A 23,487-nucleotide genomic window follows, 5' to 3' on the forward strand; every position below is an offset into this window, starting at 1 on the left:
GGCAGACAACCTTTGTCTTGGACATTGGGGGGCCGGCCGGAGGCCATGTCAATTGACCGCTTAAAGCCGGCGCACCTGGACATCGACCAACCAGTGCGGGTTGTCCAGCCTCGTCCGCGAGGTCACCCCCCTTTGCGGGTCCCTCCACCTGTCCCACCACCTGTCCCTCCAACTGCGCCTACGCCGGCCCCTCTATCCGCCGATATTCGTCCGACCGGGTTGTGCGACCGCCAGTGCGTTTCGTGCCTCTGGTTCTGGGGGAGGGGGGGGGGTCCTGTGGCGGCTCCCAAGGGTCGGGCCATACCACTACCGACCCCACGGCACGGGAATGGACCGGTCCAGGGAGGCGGCCCTTAGCTACGGGTATAAAGGGCAGGGTTTTAGGCGCGATCGCTAACTGGCAGACTCGACCGATCTAGAGAACCCATTAAACACATCGCTCCCGAAATACCCGGCTCCTCGCCTTTATTTCGAGCTTTTTCGACGCGCCACAATGTAATCAACCATCTAAGCAAGTATCTAGTTTATATAGCAAGAAATAAAGTGCTCGAGTAACTCAGCGGGTCAGGCAGTATTCCTGGAATCTGCTTAGTTACTCCAGCACTTTGTATCTTTTTTTGTTAACCAGTATTTGCAGTTCCTTGTTTACACTTTGAGGTGTATCAGTCCGATATCTTTAATATCTATTCATTAGTCAACAATAGGCTTTTTTTAAGAGTGGTTTTTAATTTTTTTTTTTTAAAGATGGATTATGACCCAGAAAAAGGAACAGAACAATCCAAAGGAAGTCGAGATGAGACCATTGGTACAAGACAAAGGGGTCTGCCTTGGACGAGAAAAGCCAATGAATTTTACAACGCACCAATAGTCAAGTTCTGGTTCCACACGGTTTGCTATATTTTACTAATTATTTTGCAATTAAGCCATTCAACAATGCTGACTGACGTGAATGGGTGAGGTTTAAACATTCCTTCACTCACAATAACAATGGACTTGGTGACCTGTCATTTCACCTTGTGAGAACTTTGGTTCTTTAAATACAATGTTGTGTTCATTGCATTTGAAATGTTTTTCATCTAAAAAAAAATTCTGAACTTTCTCACTGCCACAGAAAACATGAAACAGATATGAATATGATAAATACATCTGCACATTATTTTTAGCTGATATCACAGCATTAAGTTTAATTTAGGTGTATTTTCCCCTTTGTTAGAGGAAAACAATTGAAAATTGCAGCAAAAAATATTTTAGCGTGAAATGTTTTGGTAATATTTCAGAGGATAAGATTTTTTTTCCATCTCATTGTTGCAGATTGCCTACTTGATATTCCTAATGCTGTTCACCTATGCAGTGTTGGTGAAAATGGAACCTGTGCCTAGTGTCCAAGAATGGATGGTCATCATTTACATTTTCACAACTGCTGTGGAGAAAGGCAGAGAGGTGAACAAGGGTTAATTTACTTCTTGAAGAAAGGAACTGCAGATGCTTGAATCTTGAATAAAACACAAAGCATTGGAGTAACTCAGTGGTTTCCTCTGTGGAGTGAATGGATAGGTGACATTTTGGGTGGGAACCTTTCTTCAGACATTGAACTAGCGGGGAGAAAGCTGGATAAGAGGTGGACGTAGGACAAAATCAGGTAAGTGATAGATGGGTACAGGTGACGGGGTTTGATTGGCAAATGGGTGAAGTGTCAAAGGCTAGAGATGAAAAAGAGATAGACAATAGACAATAGACAATAGGTGCAGGAATAGGCCATTCAGCCCTTCGAGCCAGCACCGCCATTCAATGCGATCATGGCTGATCACTCTCAATCAGTACCCCGTTCCTGCCTTCTCCCCATACCCCCTCACTCCGCTATCCTTAAGAGCTCTATTCAGCTCTCTCTTGAAAGCATCCAATGAACTGGCCTCCACTGCCTTCTGAGGCAGAGAATTCCACACCTTCACCACTCTCTGACTGAAAAAGTTCTTCCTCATCTCCGTTCTAAATGGCCTACCCCTTATTCTTAAACTGTGGCCCCTTGTTCTGGACTCCCCCAACATTGGGAACATGTTTCCTGCCTCTAATGTGTCCAATCCCCTAATTATCTTATATGTTTCAATAAGATCCTCCCTCATCCTTCTAAATTCCAGTGTATACAAGCCTAATTGCTCCAGCCTTTCAACATACGACAGTCCCGCCATTCCGGGAATTAACCTAGTGAACCTACGCTGCACGCCCTCAATAGCAAGAATATCCTTCCTCAAATTTGGAGACCAAAACTGCATTTATTCTATATGATTTATGTTTTCTAAAGCTCGGAGTAAAGTTTTAAAAATACACAAGGTACTGGAGTAACTCAGCGGGTCAGGCAGCTTCTCAGGAGAACACGGATAGGTGACATTTTGGGTCAGGACCCTTCTTCAAACTTGGTTAATTAGCCTTTTCTCTATATATAGAATCCTCTTTGGTTCCTTATCTGACATGCCTTTTAGGCCATTTAGAACGGAGATGAGGAAGAACTTTTTCAGTCAGAGAGTGGTGAAGGTGTGGAATTCTCTGCCTCAGAAGGCAGTGGAGGCCAATTCGTTGGATGCTTTCAAGAGAGAGCTGGATAGAGCTCTTAAGGATAGTGGAGTGAGGGGGTATGGGGAGAAGGCAGGAACGGGGTACTGATTGAGAATGACCAGCCATGATCACATTGAATGGCGGTACTGGCTCGAAGGGCTGAATGGCCTACTCCTGCACCTATTGTCTATTGTCTATTGTCTATTGACACTAATGAACGATTAAAATAGTGTGAAGAAAATGTTCATATCTAGTCCTTTGTCATTATTGGGTTTGTTGATCTCAATTGGGTCCTTAAGAAATAACAATTGACCTCAGCATTAGGTTAATTATGGAGACACAAAGAACTGCAGATGCTGGAATCTTGAACAAAACACAGTGCTGGAATAACTCAGTGGTCATGCGGCAGCTATGGGAGGGAATGGATAGATGACATTACAGGTTGGGACCCTTCTTCAGACTCATTGAAGAGGTGGGGGAAGGACAATGCCCAATTGATAGATAGAAGATAGACACAAAAAGCTGGAGTAACTCAGCAGGACAGGCAACATCTCTGGAGAGAAGGAATGGGTGACATTTTGGGTCGAGACCCTTCTCCCGAAACTACTAAGGTGAACTTGCTCGCATGTCATTGGTGCTCTTATTCTATCGGTCTCAGACTCCGCGGTGGCACAGCTGGTAGAGTTGATTCCTCACAACACCAGAGGCCCGGCTTTGATCTTAACCTCAGATGCTGTCTGTGTGGAGTTTGTGACCATCTGGGTTTCCTTTGGTTGCTTTGGTTACATCCCAAAGACGTGAGGGCTTGCAAGTTAATTGGCCTCTGTAAAAAAAGGCTCTTAATGTGTAGGGAGTGGATGAGAAAGCATGATAACATAGAACTAGTCTGAACAGGAGATCAATAGTTGACGTGAACTCCATGGGTCAGAGAGCCTGTTTCAATGTTGCATCTCTGAGCTAAACTAAGAGCGGCACGATGGCACGGCGGTAGAGTTGCGGTCTTACAGCACTTGCAGCACCGGAGGCCTGGTTTTGATCCTGACTATGGGTGCTGTCTGTACGAAATTTGTACGTTCTTCCCGTGACCACGTGGGTTTTCTCCGAGATCTTTGCCTTCCACCCACACTCCAAAGACGAACAGATATGTATGTAAATTGGCTTGGTAAATGTAAAAATTGGCCCTCGTGTGTGTAGGATAGTGTTAATATGCGGGGATCGCCGGTCAGTGCTGTTTCCGCGCTGTATCTCTAAACTAAATTAAAATAAACTAAATTAAATATTGGTCTCAAAATTTTAACCTTGACAATACTTCCCCGACTTTTTTTAAGATAATATATGTTAGATGATAACAGCTTGTTAAATAAACCAACTTTTCTTTACATTTTCACCAATGATCTTAATTCTATGGCCTGTTATCCTTCAGTAAAATCAATTCTCTGTATCGTAGTTGTGAACACCTCGATTACATACTATTACCTTCAAAAGTTTATGTTTGTTAACCCTCGGGCCTTTATTCTTGTGATCTCTTTATAAAGTTCTTATTATTTAATTTGAATTATTCCAAAGTGTATTTTTTCACTCCAATATAGTAAATTTCCATCCACCTTGAGTCGAACAATCTCATCAATCTACATCTCCCGTAGACACAAAATGCTGGAGTAACTCAGTGGGGTAGGCAGCATCTCTGGAAAGAAGGAATGGGTGACGTTTCAGGTCGAGTCCCTACTTCAGACTGATTTACATCTACATCTCCTAGTTATTGTCTGCTATTATTGCCCACCCTTCTTACAACATTTACACATTCAATGCAACCTTTGAATGTTGAAATTATGCTCTGTCTTTAGGCTATTAATATATATTGAAGAAATTAATAGACCTAGCACTAATCCCTGGCAAACATCATTATACACTTCTATCCAGATGGAAAAACATCTTGCCACTCTTCATTTAATCCTGTTCCTTGCTCATCCAGCTTCTGTCTACATATCCCAATTGGTTTTGATTCAACTAAAAATGCTCCAACTGACCTTTTGTGTAGGAATGGAATATTTTCAGCAGATGTGCTGTGAAAGGACATTTTTCTCAGAGGTTCTTTACGAGATCCTGGTATTTGCACTCTAAGGCACAATGAGAAAAGTATATTTTATTACTGTATACAATGAGCAGGAATACCCTGAGGATAGTGGCCTGATGCCAGCAGCTGTGGATGACTTGAGGTCCCTCACATTTTGTTGCCTTGTAACTGCTGCTTTCTGGCTAGACACATATAGATGTGTTCATGTTGTTGCTATCAAATGCCTTTGAGTTGCAAATGGTGTGTAATGGTACACCTTTAGGCTCCTGCTCAACTCAATCGTGCATTTAGCTACTAAATTAGGGGTTGTTCACCTTGTTTCAAGGGTACAGAAGAGGGTCATCAATGTTAACGCCACATTTGCTCACTGAACCTGCAAATGTTCTCTCATGGGCTTGTAGGACTAAATTGTCCTTAGTATTCATAATTGAAGTAGGAATAAACCACTGTGACATTAATTGGCCAATTATATTGCAGTTTTAACATTGCATTGACTCATGCTCTGCAACCTCTAAGCCCTCGACTGCTTGATGTGCCAATTGTTCACTTTTGAATTCCTCCCATTTTGTCCCCTATGTATGTGTGGGCTGTGCAGTGAAGCTCACCGTCACCTCTTTGTAGTCCTCTGAAGAAGGGTCTCGACCCGAAACATCACCCATTCCTTCTCTCCAGAGATGCTGCCTGTCCTACTGAGTCACTCCAGCTTTTTGTGTCTATCTTCGGTAAAAAACAGCGTCTGTAGTTCTTTCCCACACATTTCCTCTGGCTCTAATGCTGACTTGAAGAAATTTGTATCTCACATAAAATTCTCGCTTTTTCCATCACTACTAGTGCTGCCAATGTTGCCAATGTGAGATGGGCATGTTAGTGTTTCCAGGGATGGGGAAGGGAGTCACAAGTGGGTTTTTCCAAACCGAACACCATTGGGCAGATGATTTGTGTCCTCGGTTTAGGTTTAGGTTTATTATTGTCACGTGTACTGAGGTACAGTGAAGAGCTTTATTTTGCATGCTATCCAATCATATCAGATAATCTATACATAAATACAATCAAACCAAACGGGTAAAGGCATGAAAATGGGATTGACTGGGAAAGATAGATCGATAGAAAGATTGAATGGCAGAGTAGTCTCTATGGGCCGAATGGCCTAGTCCTGCTCTTAAAATTTCCAAACATCTGAACTTCTGAACTTGCAAAGGCCATTAAATTTAATTTTGGGATCATTGAGAGGCCAGAATTGGAGACCAGCAAAGATCTTGGAGTGCAATAGATATGGAAAGTATTGCAGATTTAGAAAGAAATATTCTAAATTAAAAGAATTAAAAGTGGAGTGATATAATGGGTATAATTGATGAGAAAAAAATTTAGATTCTTCACTTGCATTTCCTAAATCTGACCGAGAGTCAAATATCATTTTAATCGCTCCCCCATCCCCCATCCCCCCCTCCCCCATCCCCCCTTCCCCTCCCCCCCCCACCTCCCGGCCCGGACGGCCACTGATGCCGCTGGACTCTGGGTGGCGTGGGGAAGGCGCTGAACTGGCCGGAGAGAGGAGGCCGAGGAGAGACGGGGAAGCCGCGGGCAGGCTCAGTGCCAGACCCAGGCCTCAGCTTCCACCTCCACCAATGCCAACGCCCGGCCTCACCGCTGCTGCTGCTGCCTTTCCCCATGGCCCACCTCAGGCTCGCTGTTAGCCGGTCACGTCCAGGCCCAGGCCCAGGCTACTTCCACCGGAACCAGGCCTGGCTCTCCCGCCGCTTCAGAGCCGGCAAACCCGCCCCCAAGAGACAGGCGGCCGAACCCTGCTCGTCCCGAGATCAACGGGCCCCAACTGCGCATGCGTGGTTTTAAAAACTTTAAAATGTGAATAACTTTAAAAATATAACACGGATTTCATTGAAACTTCTTCCATAGGTCCACGGGATGACGGGTGAGTAAGGTGGGACTACAATTCACGCGCTATCGTGTACCAATTTGGCTGTAGTTCAGGAACAAACAAACAAACGCAAGTTTTAGTGTATAGATTTATGAAAATGTAAGATTCACTGAGCTCAAATTCCTTTGCCTGACAAGAAAAGATAAGTCCGAGTCCAGAACCAGTTACATTTGTAGACCTTGCCTTTATCGATGGCTCTGCAGACTATAAGAATGGTCTTTAGTTGCTCCTGCTGTTGGCTGAGATGTTACACCACAGGAGTAGAGTGATGGAGGCTGAGTTGACCTTTACAATGTAAAATAGTTCCCTGCAACAGTGATCAAGTATGCCATGATTTCACGTTTCTGTAGCACAAGGGAATAATGAGAACACGTTTATTAGAGAAGTATGGGAAACATAATATTCAGATGGTAGATGACAATAATTAAATGACTAGCGTTCCAGAGAGTTAATATTTATCTTTTTTAAATTAAGGAAACGGACTTTCTCCAGTTATTTTCCACTCATCCCTTATTACAACCCTTATGTTTATCCATGAACCATCAACAATATTTCTCAGCGGTAATCACCATTTTTTCATGTGCTATTTCTGCCTTTTCAACATTGCTGTCTGCAGTTTGCATAATTTTGCTTTACTTATTGCAGCCATCAAATCTAATGGGAATTCACAGCTCATAAATGTTAATTGACCTACTCTGAATCAATTTGTCAGTACAACTAAATTGATGCAGAAAGGCCAACGAGTTCTTCAGAATAAATAACCTTCTGTTGTGATTAATTACATCCTTGAATTGTTGTTCGGGCAATATATTGAAGTTTTTCTTTGTCCTAATACTCTCTGTGTTAATAATTATTAAAACATTTACAAAAGGATTTTGCCTGCTCAATAAAGTAGTGTTTACATATGATAGGTTTTTGATATCTACCTCTGACTGATTCCTTGTTGACGGCAGCACTTTAATTCCAAAGAAAGAGATAAATTGTCTGCAAGGATTAACTTTATTAAAAGGTAGTATTGAACTTGCCTGACCTCATCTTCATCTTTGATTTTGCTTACACAGATCTTAATATCAGAACCAGGAAAATTCAGCCGGAAGATTAAAGTTTGGATCCAAGAATACTGGAACTTTAATGATTCTGTGGCTATAATTCTGTTTGCTGTTGGATTTGGTTTACGTTGGGCTAACCAGCCATTGCAAATTGCTGGAAGGATTATATACTCCTTAGATATTATATTTTGGTTTGTGAGGCTTCTGGATTTCTTTGCAGTTAATCAGCATGCAGGACCGTACTTGACAATGATTGGAAAAATGGTAAGTTTTAAAAATCTATTTTTGTGTGATTTCTACTTACAAATAAATGTGATCTTTTAGTGTTAAGTAGATATAATGCAAACATTATATTATGCCTGCAATTATGCCAGCTGTTTTGTTTATATCACAAAATAGACATTTTTATCATGTTTCATTACAATTTTCTACAGTAGCTAGAATATTAAATAAATCATAGTCTAATTGGGTTAAAGGGCTAGACATCTACGTTGACCAGAATCTCATATGGGTCTTCCTTAATTATCCTTTTGCCCGCACAGATGCTGCTTTAACTTATTCAGTTCCTCTAACAGGTTGTGTTTTTTGCAGCTGCATGAATATTCTGCCTTGTTGGGCTTGGACTACATTCCTGATAATTATGCAAAGTAACAATATTAGTGTCAATTTCATCTCCTTTAGTTTTAAGCTTGCAGTGAATATTCAAGTTAGTTGCAGATTAGGTATTCTGTGACAGGCATTGACCTCCTGTTGCCCCAAAATGTCCCTTTATCTACAAGGAACAAGTCCCACATGTGACTGAAAATACTCCATTTGCCTCTGAGTGTAGCTCCAATAACACAAGAAACTCGACACCATTAAGATCAAAGTTGGGTGCATGATCAATACCTGATACATCATCCTAAAAGCTCACTCCCTCAACAATTAGGACACTGTAATTGCAGTACCTATGCCATATGCAAAATGAACTGCAACAAGCTGCCAAGATTACTCTGGTAGGGCTTTGCAATCCTGCGACCTCCACCATATCCAAGGACAAGGGCGGCAAGCATGGAACACTGCATTTTGTACATTTCACTTCAAGTTATGCACCATCCTGACTTGACCTCTATTATAATAGTTCAAGAAGGTGACTCAACCTCTCAGAATCTGTTATGAAAGAGGCTTAACCCAAAAACTGTGAAAAGGGAGATATTTGATTATTACAAATTCACATTATCTTTTGAAACTAAAACTAACACTTAAAAAAAAATTGTAATGAGAATTGGAATTGTTCTTGTTTATAATTATAGCTTGGACACTTCAGTATCACTGTAATTATGGGAGCACTTTTGCAGCTTTCCTCCCAGAAATTCACACCTGCACATCAACACTTTGAAGAAACAGATATCCTGTGTTTACCTATAGTAAGGTTACACTTGAGTGAAGCCCCATAATTGTGCACCACACATATCTGCATTGGATTACAGGAGCATTCTGCTATGCCAACAGGGATCTTAATTTGGAACCTGACTCCTGAATAAATAATCTGACTCCACTGCAACATTTTTCTATAAATGAAATTAAAATTCTTGATAATTATGTAAAATAACAAGATTATCGAAAATTTTGTCTCCTTTAGTTTTAGGCTTACACTAACTAGAAACCCATTCCAGATTTTATATATGTAAGAGTTTTATGAATATAAATATATTGTATTTTTCTTTAGACAGCTAACATGTTCTATATAGTGATACTGATGGCAATCGTCCTCTTGAGCTTTGGGGTATCAAGAAAGGCTATACTTTCTCCATCAGAACAACCTTCCTGGCGTCTTGCTCGGGATATAGTGTTCCAGCCTTACTGGATGATATTTGGCGAAGTCTACGCTAGTGAAATTGATCGTATGTATTCAAAAACTTACATTTATATTCAATAACACCACCCTCAAATTGTCTTGGATAGAAAATTACAAAGATTCACAACCCACAAAGATGATGTTGCGCTGTGCATCCTCTATCCATTTTTACCATGTAAAATAACAACAAAAGTGCTAAGAAAAAAGTGTGGGATTATGGTTTATGCAGTCTAGCAGATATTGAATGCTCCTCTTGGACTCTACAGGAATAATAAATACATTTGTTGAAGATAGACACAAAATGCTGGAGTAAATCAGCGGGACTTCTCTGGATAGAAGGAATGGGTGATGTTTCTGGTCAAGACCCTTCTTCAGACTGTCAGGGGAGAGGGAGATACAGAGATAAGGAAATGTAAGGTGTGAAAATGAGACAAAGGGGATGAAGTTCAAGGAAAATGTAAAATAGATCATTGTTAGTTAAGAGAAGGTAACAACAAAGCAAATAGAGATAAAGTGTAATCGAGGACAGTCAGCCTGATTGGAGAACAGGGAAGACGGGAGGAATGGAGAGGAAGGGTTACTTGAAGTTAGACGTCAATATTATAGACAATAGACAATAGACAATAGACAATAGGTGCAGGAGTAGGCCATTCAGCCCTTCGAGCCAGCACCGCCATTCAATGCGATCATGGCTGATCACTCTCAATCAGTACCCCGTTCCTGCCTTCTCCCCATACCCCCTCACTCCGCTATCCTTAAGAGCTCTATCCAGCTCTCTCTTGAAAGCATCCAACGAACTGGCCTCCACTGCCTTCTGAGGCAGAGAATTCCACACCTTCACCACTCTCTGACTGAAAAAGTTCTTCCTCATCTCCGTTCTAAATGGCCTACCCCTTATTCTTAAACTGTGGCCCCTTGTTCTGGACTCCCCCAACATTGGGAACATGTTTCCTGCCTCTAATGTGTCCAATCCCCTAATTATCTTATATGTTTCAATAAGATCCCCCCTCATCCTTCTAAATTCCAGTGTATACAAGCCTAATTGCTCCAGCCTTTCAACATACGACAGTCCCGCCATTCCGGGAATCAACCTAGTGAACCTACGCTGCACGCCCTCAATAGCAAGAATATCCTTCCTCAAATTTGGAGACCAAAACTGCACACAGTACTCCAGGTGCGGTCTCACCAGGGCCCGGTACAACTGTAGAAGGACCTCTTTGCTCCTATACTCAACTCCTCTTGTTACGAAGGCCAACATTCCATTGGCTTTCTTCACTGCCTGCTGTACCTGCATGCTTCCTTTCAGTGACTGATGCACTAGGACACCCAGATCTCGTTGAACATCCCCTCTTCCTAACTTGACACCATTCAGATAATAATCTGCCTTTCTATTCTTACTTCCAAAGTGAATAACCTCACATTAAACTGCATCTGCCATGTATCCGCCCACTCACACAACCTGTCCAAGTCACCCTGCAGCCTTATTGCATCTTCCTCACAATTCACACTACCCCCCAGCTTAGTATCATCTGCAAATTTGCTAATGGTACTTTTAATCCCTTCATCTAAGTCATTAACGTATATCGTAAATAGCTGGGGTCCCAGCACCGAACCTTGCGGTACCCCACTGGTCACTGCCTGCCATTCCGAAAGGGACCCATTTATCCTCACTCTTTGCTTCCACTAGGTTCCACTAGGTTGTAAGCCGCCCAATGAAAGATTGCATTCTATTATTATATGTAACCGGTAATATGTATTATGATGGTAAACTCTCAAGGTCCAATTAATTAACTTTATATCAGCAGCAAAAGGCTTTGCATATTCTGATTTATCTTTAACTGCTGTTCTGTTTTGATTGCAGCTTGTGAAGAAAGTACAGATTGTCCTCCTGGTTCATTTCTTAATCCATTTCTTCAGGCAGTCTACCTGTTTGTACAATACATTATACTGGTCAATCTACTCATCGCTTTCTTCAAGTAAGAACCTTTTTATAAGAGGATGTACTACATTCCCTCTTCTGTAAAATTGAAGAGCTTACTAATTTATAGAGAACATCTTAAAATGCAATAAAACATTTTGATAATAAAACACTCAAAGTGCTGGAGTAACTCAGTGGGTCAGGCAGCTTCTCTGGAGGACATGGATAGGTGATGTTTCGAGTCGGGACCCCTCTTCAGACTGATTTTAGCAGGGGGAGAGATAGCTGTAAACGACATAGCCTGGCAAGAGGTGGGTGGAGTACTTCGTCTATCCATATCTTCCAGAGATGCTGCCTGACCCACTGAGTTATTCCAGCACTTTGTTTTTTTTTTAGTAAACCAGCTTCTGTAGTTCCTTGTGAAAAGGTTTTGACAATCTTGTGGTTGACAAGTATCTCTTGTTTTAGTAATCTGGCAAGGATGAGAATAGTCTATGATAGCTGAGGTCCTTCTGCCATTATACGCCATCTAGTGCATAACGTAGATGTTGGTTCTGAAAATTCTGGCAAAAATGACTTTTACAAGTGAATTATCGAATAGTGAAAGGCCTAAATCGAGTGAATGTGGAGAGGATCTTTCCACTAGTGGGACAGTCTAGGACCAGAGGCCACAGCCTCAGAATAAAGGGACGTACCTTTAGAAAGGAGATGAGGATGGATTTCTTTAGTCAGAGTGTGGTGAACCTGTGAATTTCATTGCCACAGTTGGCTGTGGAGGCCAAGTCAGTGGATATTTTTAAAGCGGAGATTGACAAATTCTTGATTAGTACGGGTGTCAGGGGTTATGGTGAGAAGGCAGGAGGATGGAGTTGAGAGGTAAATATAGATCAGCCATGATTTAACGGCAAAGTGGACTTGATGGGCCGAATTGCCTAATTCTGCCCCTAGCACATGAACTTATGAAGATATGATCATAACAAACCTGCCCATCCCTGATTATTCTGAAACTAATTGCTTGGTAGACTGTATAACGGGGTAGTGAAGTAAACCACATTAGCCAAAGGCAGCAGGATTCCTTTATTGAAAGCCAAACTAATCAATTTTACAGCAATCCAAAAGTTCATTGGTCACCACTCATATAAAGTTTTAGTTCCACACTTTAGTTCCACACAACTTAATGGAATCATAGCAGCACAACTAGTAGAGCTATGGCCTCACAGTGTCAGAGCCCCAGCTTCAATCCTGACCTTTGTTAAGTGTGGCTGGGGTTTGCATGATCTCTGGGTGACTGTATGGTCACTTTATTAAGCATTCCATGTTTCAAAGGAGTGCAGTTGGGTAAGTTAATTGGCTGCTATACATTGCTTCTTGCATGTAGTTGACTGTTGGAATCTGGGGTAGTTATACAGTCATACGGCATGGAAACAGGCCCTTTGGCACAACTAGCCCATGGAAACAGGCCCTTTGGCACAACTAGCCCATGGAAACAGGCCCTTTGGCACAACTAGCCCATGGAAACAGGCCCTTTGGCACAACTAGCCCATGGAAACAGGCCCTTTGGCACAACTAGCCCATGGAAACAGGCCCTTTGGCACAACTAGCCCATGCTGACCAAGATGCCTAATCAACATTAGTCCCACCCGCCCGAATTAGGCCTATATCCCTCTAAATCTCTCCTGTCCTGTCCAAATGTCTTTTAAATGTTGTTCTAGTACCTGCCTCAATTACCTCCTCCGACAGCTCGTTCCATATAACTATCACCCTCACAATAACTATCACCTATCACAAAAAAATTTGACCCGAAGGTTCCTATTAAATTTTTTCACTCTTACCTTAACACTGTCTTTTGGTTCTTTTTACCTTTACTCTGGGTAAAAGACTCGTAACTTTACCCTATGTATTCCCCTCATGATTTTATAGTCTTCTAATGGTAATATGGGGAGAATTTTATAAAATAGGATTAAGTGTACATGGGTGCAAATTCATTAGTGTAAATGAATGATAATCGGTGCAGACTCATTGGGTCAAAGGACCTATTTCTGTGCTTCATTTCCATATGACTCTACTTGGATTTAAAACTTTTTGTTATTATGGTGGGATTTAAACTCCAACTTTAAAATTTAAACTTAACCACAATGCTCTCAAATTCTACATCAGTAGTCAATTGTTACATAATTATTAATTATTTTTTCAGCGTTGACTTGATTTTTTCCCTTAAATATTTAATATTTAATTTTTAAAAATTGTTCAATCCATTTTCAGTGTTTTTTAAATTACTTTATATTTAAAGGACGTACAGAAGTTTTGTAAAAACTTTACAATTTTGACAGAGACCGAAGCTTGGGGCAAGAATTAGTCTGTCAATGGTTTCCACGGAAGGATAAGCAGGGGTTAAGAAATGGCTGGGGGGATGGGGTAGTTGGGGCAGACTTTCATTTTAATAGCATTAAGAGTTGAAGTTATTTTCTTCTTTACAGCAATGTGTATTACGAAATAAAATCCATATCGAATAAACTGTGGAAATATAATCGCTACCGCTACATTATGACTTATCGTGAAAAGCCATGGCTGCCGCCGCCACTTATTATCTTCAGTCATGTGGCTTTGCTTTTGAGTCGAATTTATCAACATCGAGCAAAAACTGAGGTGGATCAAGAGGAAGAAGCCTTTGGTTTAAGTGAGTAAATGTGTTCTTCTTCCAGCTTCAACGATACAACACGAATAATACGACTAGTGAAAGCATTTGTGTAGGAAGGAACTGCAGATGCTGGTTTACACTGAAGATTGACACAAAACGCTGGAGTAACTCAGCAGGACTGGCAGCATCTCTGGAGAAAAGGAATGGGTGGCGTTTCGGGTCGAGACCCTTCTTCAGACTGAGGGAACTTTAAACTTTACTCAGTCTGAAGAAAGGTCTCAACCCAAAACGTCACCCATTCCTTCTCTCCAGAGATGCTGCCTGTCTCTCTGTTACTCCAGCATTTTGTGTCTTTCTTTAGTGAAAGCATTTAGTGGTTTGCATAATGTGGTTTCCATGGGTGAGCTACGGCACAGGTTACTTTTTACGGTTGCCATGTGTTATGCTGAGGACGATGACAATTTTAAATTTACTTTTGAGAACGCGCAGTGCTTTTCTCTGCATTGGCAGTAAAGTGCATTCAATGCTTCTTTTCCCATCACAGCAGTTGGAGTCTTGATAATGTTTCACATGCAGTGCAGCATGAATAATTACAGGGTTCATAATGAGTTCAATCCGGTCTGCATTCTGGTTTGAAGGTGGCCTTGGGATCATGAAATAAAATGATAGTCACGGCTGGTAGAGCTGTTGTCTCACGGCACCAGAGACCTAAGTTCGATCCTGATGTCGGGTGCTGTCTGTGTGGAGTTTGCATGCTCTTTGTGACCGCATAGGTTTCCTCCAGGTGCTCCTGTTTCCTCCCATATTCCAAAGACGAGCAGGCTTGTAGGTTAATTGACCGCTGTACATTGCCCTTTTCCCCTTGTCAGGAGTGGATGTGATTAACATAGAACCTGTGTGAACAGGTGATCGATAGTCAATGTGGACGGTGGGCCGAAGAGCCTGTTTCCATGCTGAGCCTCTAAATTGAACTAAACATCAAGTGCAGATGTACATAACTAGTAAATAGAACCAATGGTGTACACACCACAGTGTACAGTATGTGAAATGCTGCATTATGGCATTGACCTGTGAATGTTGCAACATTGGAGAGGAATATCAGGTGGACAATCCCCAGCCAGCAGCTTCCTCCAGTGTGCAAGTCACACCCATGATTCTGCAGGGAGGTGCTAGGCAAAGAGCAGGAGCCTCACCCCAAAGAAAGCTTCACCTCGGGAAGGAAGAGTACCTGGGTCCTAGCCAGAGATGATCACATCTGTCCCTCTTGTCCCTGTTCGTAAATCTGATTTTAGCTTTCAAAAATATTTTGAGGGCCCAAATTATGATCATATTCTCAGACCACAACTGGTCCCTGACCAGGCTACAAGCGTTGTGAACAATTTTGGGCCCCATATCTGAGGAAGGATGTGCTAGTGCTGGAGAGGGTCCAGGGGAGGTATACGAGAATGATAGAATGATCCCAGGAATGAGTGGATTAACATATGATGGGCATTTGACGGCACTGGCCTCTACTTGTTGGAGTTTAGCAGGATCAGGGGACACCTCATTGAAACTTACCGAATAGTGCAGAGCCTGAAAAGAGTAGATGTGGTAAGGATGTTTCCACTTATGGGATAGTCTAGGACCAGAGGTCATAGTCTCAGAATAAAAGGATGTTATTTTAGGAAGGTGATGAGGAGGAATTTCTTTAGTCAGTGGGTGGTGAATCTGTGGAATTCATTGCCACAGAGGGTTGTGGAGGCTAAGTCAATGGATATTTTTAAGGCAGAGATAGATAGATACTTGATTAGTTTGGGTGTAAGGGGTTATGGGGAGAAGGCAGGAGAATGGGGTTGAGAGGGAAAGGTAGATCAACCATGATTGAATGGCGGAGTAGACTTGAAAGGCTGAATGGTCTAATCTGCTCCTATCACATATGAAGCATGAGACTGAGCAGTTTTTAACCAAATACATCTCCCCCAATCTGCTGCTGGGTTCCTTATAGACTTGGTATATGGTGGTCATGTGGTGTGGCATGTGATGATATAGTTCTCCCACATAAGACTATCGCAGGTATTTCTGGGTGAGGGTGGAACCTGTTGTGTTTAGGCATCTTGAACAACTTGAGCGCTGAAGTAACTTATCAGCATGTGTGGAGGGAATGGATAGGCCACATTTTGGACTGCTTCTTCAGGTCAGATGGGCAGCACAGTGGCACAACGGGTAGAGTTGCTGCCTCACAGCGCCAGGGACCCGAGTTCGATCCTGACCTGAGCTGTCATCTGTGTGGACTTTGACCCTGTTACCTTGTGAGTTTGTAGATCAATTGGCTTCTGTAAATTGCTCCTGGTGTGTGTTGGATGCGAAGATGGGATAACATGGAACTAGTGTATGGTGTGATTGATGTCGGCATTGACTCGATAGACCAAAGGGCCTGTTTCTACGCTGTATCTCTAAACTAATAGTAAGATTTCCATGGAAGTTCATCAAGAGGATACTGCAAATATTTTTGACCTGTGATTCTAATGTTTAATTGAAATGTTTAAAGAATTCTGAAAGGTTTTGCCAATCCACTGCTTCACCAGTTATGATACTTTGCTGCCCTCCACTGGATATTTCATGAATGGATGGGTCTGTGTAAAAACATAACCTGGAAATATCGAAATCCTTTTCCCCCAATTTGTTGATTGATGATTATTTAGACTGCATAGAATCTCAAAGATATCTAAATATATCAATTAAAGAGAGAGAAAACTTGTGACTTTGAATGATGCTGTCTTTTGCATTGAGCTCACTTTAACATCAGTATACTTATGGCCAAATCAAAGTGGGATAGAGTTCAATGTTGGAGGTAATGCCAAAACTGGCCATGGGACATTCCACTTCTTGATAGAGATATCGAACATCACATAAGACATCAAGGTTTATGTGGTGCTGAAAATGGGAATTTTTGTGCATGTGAGGTCCACACCAACATCTTTATGCCCCTACTCTGTTCAAACTGAAACTTGTCATAGAGTTATCCAGCATGGAAACAGGCCCTATGGCACAACTTGTCCACACTGACCAACATGCCCCATCTACACTAGTCCCACCTGCCTGCATTTGGCCCATATCTTTCTAAATCTATCCTATCCATGTACCTGTCCATATGTGTTTTGAACGTTGTGATAGCACCTGCCTCAACTACCTCCTTTAGCAGCTCATTCCATATACATACCATACTTTATGTAATAAAAATGTTGCCACTCATGTTCCTCATAAATTTATCCCCTCCTCACCTTTGTAGTCATAGAGTGATACAGTGTGGAAACAAGCCCTTCGGCCCAACTTGCCCACACCGGCCAACATGTACCAGCTACACTAGTCCCACCTGGCCACGTTTGGCCCATATCCCTCCAAACCTGTGTTAACCATGTAAGTAAAACTAATTCATTGCAGAAAAAATAATAGGAGACCATGGTGCTGGGGAGCGGTGTGGCAGCCCCAGTTACGATAGTCACTAAGGAGCAAGCCAACTGATATCTCACTAGAAGATTTGACATAAGATTAGTGGTGTTGGAAGATCATGAGACAAAGGAAGTAAACATAATCTGGTTTTATTTATTCTTTCAGATTTTCTTTTTTTTTTAAATTTCAGGAATTAAATTATTATTTTTTTAAACGATGCACTTGCTTTTTGCTGGATATTTAACTTAATAATTAAAAGTGATTCTGTTTTGAATAGAGTTGTATCTGAGTAAGGAGGAGTTGAAAAAGCTTCATGACTTTGAAGAACTGTGTGTTGAGAAATACTTTCACGAGAAAAATGAGCATCTTCATTCAAGTGACAACGAAAGAATTCGAGTAACAACGGAAAGGTAAATCTCCAGCAATTTTTTGAATTATGGCGTTATCTGTAAGCTTTTTACTCATTAAAGTGAGGAATGCCTGAACTGGGACCATTTTTCACCCAGTGTCAGCAGGAAACACCCCTGGATCATGTATGACTCATATATAATGCTCACTGAAATCTGTTCCGAAAATGCATCTTCCTCTCTCTACTACACTAATATGACACTTTTCCGTTCCTTTTGTGACACTTTTCCGTTCCTGTTATGCTGCAATTAGATGATTTTTGGAATCTTTGTTGATGCCCACATCAAACTTTACAGAAACTCAGTTTAACCCGTTCACACCGCCTTTACTTGCCAATGCTGGTAAAATGCCTTTTTCATCGTTGCAAGCTCGATTAAACTCCAGGCTCAAAGCTGAAAGTACAATAATGTTACCAATTGCAACACTAAGCTTATATTATAAAAGGACACAAGGTGCTGGAGTAACTCAGTAGGTCAAGAAGCATCTTTGAAGAACATGGATAGGTGACGTTTCGGATCAGGACCCTTTTTCAGACTCTTGACCTCAGAAGGGTCCCATCCAGAAACATCACCTATCCAGGTTCTCCAGAAATGGCCCATTGAGTTACTCCAGCACTTTGTGTGCTTTTGGGTAAAACTGCATCAGCAGTTTCTTGCTTTCTAAGTTTATAACATACCATAGAAAAATCTGAAAGTTGTCCAACTACCTTGCCATCATATATTAGTTCTATGGTTATCTGTGGACAAGTTTGCCAAAGAATTTGAGACTAAAATTAAAATGACCTTAATGGAACATAGCTAACATATTTTGGCTGGCAAACCTGTTGAAAACAAAAAGTTTGTAAAAATAAGAGAAACCAACATAGCAGTGGTTATGCCAATGTTAGTCCAGGGGTCTAGACTAATAATCCAGTGATTAATTCAAACCCTGTAAAGTGGCTTTAGGAGCAGGGGAGAAACATTATTCTGATGCAAAGGGCACTGACTTCCCAGTGATTTTCCACCAGCTAAAAAGCCCCAGTCAAGAGAGTGATAACATATTCTCCCCTTGTTTGGCAGTGTGCTGCTCCAACAATGCTCTCCAAACTCAACACCACCCAGGACAAAGCACTCAGTTCCATTGGCTTTTCACCCACCACTATAAATACCCAGTCTTTGCATTGTGAATGTCAAGTATCGCAGGTTATACAGTACTATCTTCTCAATACATAAGAACAATTCACAATGGCTCCTTAGAACCACCTCCAATGCCATAATCTCTGCCATGTGGAAGTACAAGGGAAGGGTGGAAGTACCATTACTTGCAAGCTGGCCTCCAAGTCACATCATTCCATATTAGTTTAGTTTAGATCTACTGCGTGGAAACTGGTATTTGACCCACAGAGTCCGAGCCTACCAACAATCACCCATACCCTAGTTCTATCCAATATACCAGGGACAATTTACTGAAGCCAATTAACCTCCAAACCTGCACGTCTTTGGGATGTGGGAGGAAAACAAAGCACCCAGAGAAAACCCATGCGTTCACAGGGAGAACGTGCAAACTCCGTACAGACAGCACCTGTAGTTAGGATCGAACCTGGTGCTATAAGGCAGCAACTCTACCACTGTGCCACTGTGCCAACCTCGTATCTCGGAACAGTGGAAAGCATCTTGACTGAATAAATGCTTACAGGAAATTAGATTGCTAAATTCAGTTAAAATGCGGAAGTACCAGAATTATTGTGCCATTATGCTATGGCTGCAGCATGATCCACTGAATAATGGCATTATCTCAAACAGCAGGAAGCCATGTGAAAAGTCTTGTGAATAGTCTTTCCTGTTATGTGTTTCACATTTAGTGAAAATACATTCTTTTGTGCTCCTATACCTGAGCATTGTTTGCTGTTAGGCTGACAATGTACTGGTCTGACAAGGATCGTCACTGTTCAATTTTGTAGTGCAGGTTTTCCCAGTGTAGGGCCTGCTGCATTGCCTCTGCCTGATTAATGCCTTAACATAGAAAATAGTTGCAGGAGGAGACCATTTGGCCCTTCGAGCCAGCACCACCATTCATTGTGATCATGACTGATCATCCACAATCAGTAACCTATGCCTGCCTTCTCCCCATATCCCTTGATTCCACTAGCCCCTAGAGCTCCATCTAACTCTCTTTTAAATTCATCCAGTGAATTGACCTCCACTGCCTTCTGTGGCCGAGAATTCCACAAATTTACAACTCCCTGGGTGAAAAAGTTTCTTCTCACCTCAGATTTAAATGGCCTCCCCTTTATTCTTAGACTGTGGCCCCTGGTTCTGGACTCCCCCAACATTGGGAACATTTTTCCTGCATCAAGTTGGTCCAGTCCTTTTATAATTTTTTAAGTCTGTATAAGATCCCCTCTCATCCTTCTAAACTCCAGTGAATACAAGCCCAGTCATTCCAATCTTTCCTCAAATTACAGTCCCGCCATCCCAGGGATTAACCTCGTGAACCTACGCTGCACTGCCTCAATAGCAAGGACATCCTTCCTCAAATTAGGAGACCAAAACTGCACACAATACTCCAGATGTGGTCTCACCAGGGCCCAAACAACTGAAGGACCTCTTTGCTCCTATACTCAAATCCCCTTGTTTTAAAGGCCAACATGCCATTAGCTTTCTTCACTGTGTGCTGTACCTGCACGCTTACTTTCAGTGACTGGTGTACAAGGACACATAGGTCTCGTTGCACTTTTGGTTTACCTAATCTGACACCATTGAGATAATAATCTGCCTCCTTGTTTTTGCCACCAAAGTGGATAACCTCACATTTATCTACATTATACTGCATCTGTCATGCATCTGCCCACTCACTCAACCTGTCCAAGTCACCCTGCAACCTCCTAACATCCTCTTTGCTGTTCACACTGCCACCCAGCTTTGTGTCATCTGCACACTTGCTAGTATTAGTTGTAATTCAGTCTGAAGAAGGGTCTCGACCCGAAATGTCGTCCATTCCTTCTCTCCTGAGATGCTGCCTGACCCGCTGAGTTACTCCAGCATTTTGTGAATAAATATCCAAATCATTAATATATATTGTAAATAGTTGCGGCCCCAGCACCAAGCCTTGCGGCACTCCACTCGCCACTGCCTGCCATTCTGAAAAGGACGCGTTTATTCGTCCTCTTTGCTTCCTGTCTGCCAAACAATTCTCTATCCATGTCAATACCCTACCCCCAATACCATGTGCTCTAATTTAGCTCACCAACCTCCTGTGTGGGACCTTATCAAAGGCTTCTGAAAGTCTAGATACATTACATCCACTGGCTCTCCTTCATCCATTTTACTTGTCAAATCCTCAAAAAATTCCAGAAAATCCAGAAGGATTTCCCCATCATAAATCCATGCTGACTTGGACAAATCCTGTTACTGCTATCCATATGCGCCGTTATTACCTCTTTAATAATTGACTCCAGCATCTTCCCCACCACCGATGTCAGGCTAACTGGTCTATAATTCCACGCTTTCTCTGTCGCACCTTTCTTGAAAAGTGGGATAACATTAACTACCCTCCAATCCACAGGAACTGATCCTGAATTTATTGAACATTGGAAAATGATCACCAATGCGTCCATGATTTCTAGAGTACCTCCTTGAGTACCTTGGGATGCAGACCATCAGGCCCTGGGGATTTATCAGCCTTTAGTCCCATCAGTCTACCCAATACTATTTCTCGCCTATTGCAAATTTATTTCAGTTCCTCTGTCTCCTTAGATCCTCAGTTCTCTAGTACATCTGGGAGATTGTGTCTTCCTTAGTGAAGACTGATCCAAAGTACCTGTTCAACTCTTCTGCCATGTCCTTGTTCCCCATAATAATTTCACTCGTTTCTGCCTTCAAGGGACCCACAGTTGTCTTTACTAATCTTTTTCTCTTAACATACCTAAACAAGCTTTTACTGTCCTTCTTTATATTCTTGGCTAGCTTCCCCTCGTACTTCATCTTGTCAGCCCATATTACCCTTTTTGTGACCTTCTGTAAGTTTCCCAATCCTCTGGCTTCCCGCTATTCTTTGCTATGTTATACATCTTTTCTTTTAGTTTTATTCCATCCCTAACTTCATTTGTCAGCCACGGTTGCCTCTGACTCCCCTTAGAATCTTTCTTCCTCTTTGGAATGAAATGATCCTGCATCTTCTGGATTATGCCCAAAAATTCCCGTCATTGCTGTTCCACCGTCATTCCTGCTAGGATCCATTTCCAGTCTACCTTGGCCAGCTCCTCTCTCATGCCTTCATAGTCCCCTTTGTTCAACTGCAACCCTGATATTTCTGATTTAACCTTCTCCCTCTCAAATTGCAGATTTAAACTAATCATATTATGGTCACTACCTCCAAGCGGTTCCTTTACCTTGAGTTCCTTTATTAAATCTGCTTCATTGGACAATAATAAATCCAGAATTGCCTTCTCTCTGGTAGGCTCCAGTACAAGCTGCTCTAAGAATCCATCTCGGAGGCACTCTACAAACTTCCTTTCTTGGGGTCCAGAACCAACCTGATTTTCCCAATCTACCTGCATATTGAAATGCCCGATAACCACAGTGGCATTACCTTTGTTACATGCCAGTTTTAACTCGTGCTGCAACTTACACCTTATATCCAGGCTACTGTTTGGGGACCTCTAGATAACTCCCATTAGTGTCTTCTTACCTTTACAATTCCTCAACTCTGTCCACAGCGACTCTACATCGTCAGTCCCCATGTCACCCCTCACAAGGGACTGAATTTCATCCCTCACCAACAGAGCTACCCCACCTCCTCTGCCTCGGGCAGCATCTCGGGAGAGAAGGAATGGGTGACGTTTCGGGTCGAGACCCTTCTTCAGACTGATGTCAGGGCGGCGGGACAAAGGAAGGATATAGGTGGAGACAGGAAGACAGTGGGAGATCTGGGAAGGAGGAGGGGAAGGGAGGGACAGAGGAGCTATCTAAAGTTGGAGAAGTCGACGTTCATACCACCGGGCTGCAAACTGCCCAGGCGAAATATGAGGTGCTGTTCCTCCAATTTCCGGAGGGGCCTCACTATGGCACTGGAGGAGGCCCATGACAGAGAGGTCAGACTGGGAATGGGAGGGGGAGTTAAAGTGCTCGGCCACCGGGAGATCAGTTTTGTCCTTTCTATAGGACGTATAACCCTGAATATTCAGTTCCCAGCCCCGATCCTCCTGCAGCCACGTCTCTGTAATCCCCACAATGTCATATCTACCAATCTCTAACTAAGCCTCAAGCTCATCCACTTTACTTCTTATACTTCGCACATTCATATATAATACTGTTAATCCATTACTCATCTCACCTTGCACATCGATTCCTATTACAATTGGCCATACTCTCCTATCCCATCGTGAGCTTTCTGTCCCGCTAATTCTGGGGTCTTTCCTTTACCCTCTTTCCCTTTAACTCCATCTTTATCTGTTCCATTTGACAACCCCCCCCCCCCCCCCCACTATTTAGTTTAAAACCACCCGTGTAGCAGTGGCTAACTTGCCTGACAGGCTGGTCCCCTCCCTGCCGAGATGCAACCCGTCCCTTTTGTACATTTCACCCTTACCCCAAAACAGATCCCAGTGGTCTAAGAATCTAAATCTCTGCTCCCTGCACCAGCTCCTCAGCCACACATTCAGATCCACT

General features: G+C 42.4%; 1 protein-coding gene across 1 annotated transcript in view; it reads left to right on the top strand.

The window, feature by feature from the left end:
• trpm6 (transient receptor potential cation channel, subfamily M, member 6) overlaps window positions 1–23,487 on the top strand; it is a 118,893-nt gene that overhangs the window by 57,802 nt on the left and 37,604 nt on the right. The window contains exons 19-25 of the mRNA XM_078396261.1: window positions 745–888; window positions 1,312–1,440; window positions 7,622–7,873; window positions 9,318–9,492; window positions 11,308–11,422; window positions 13,842–14,041; window positions 17,709–17,841. Of these exons, the coding sequence (XP_078252387.1) occupies window positions 745–888; window positions 1,312–1,440; window positions 7,622–7,873; window positions 9,318–9,492; window positions 11,308–11,422; window positions 13,842–14,041; window positions 17,709–17,841 (1,148 nt within the window). The remainder of the gene's footprint in view (window positions 1–744; window positions 889–1,311; window positions 1,441–7,621; window positions 7,874–9,317; window positions 9,493–11,307; window positions 11,423–13,841; window positions 14,042–17,708; window positions 17,842–23,487) is intronic.

This window comes from Rhinoraja longicauda, chromosome 3 (genome assembly GCF_053455715.1).
Source record: "Rhinoraja longicauda isolate Sanriku21f chromosome 3, sRhiLon1.1, whole genome shotgun sequence".
Taxonomy (NCBI): domain Eukaryota; kingdom Metazoa; phylum Chordata; class Chondrichthyes; order Rajiformes; family Arhynchobatidae; genus Rhinoraja; species Rhinoraja longicauda.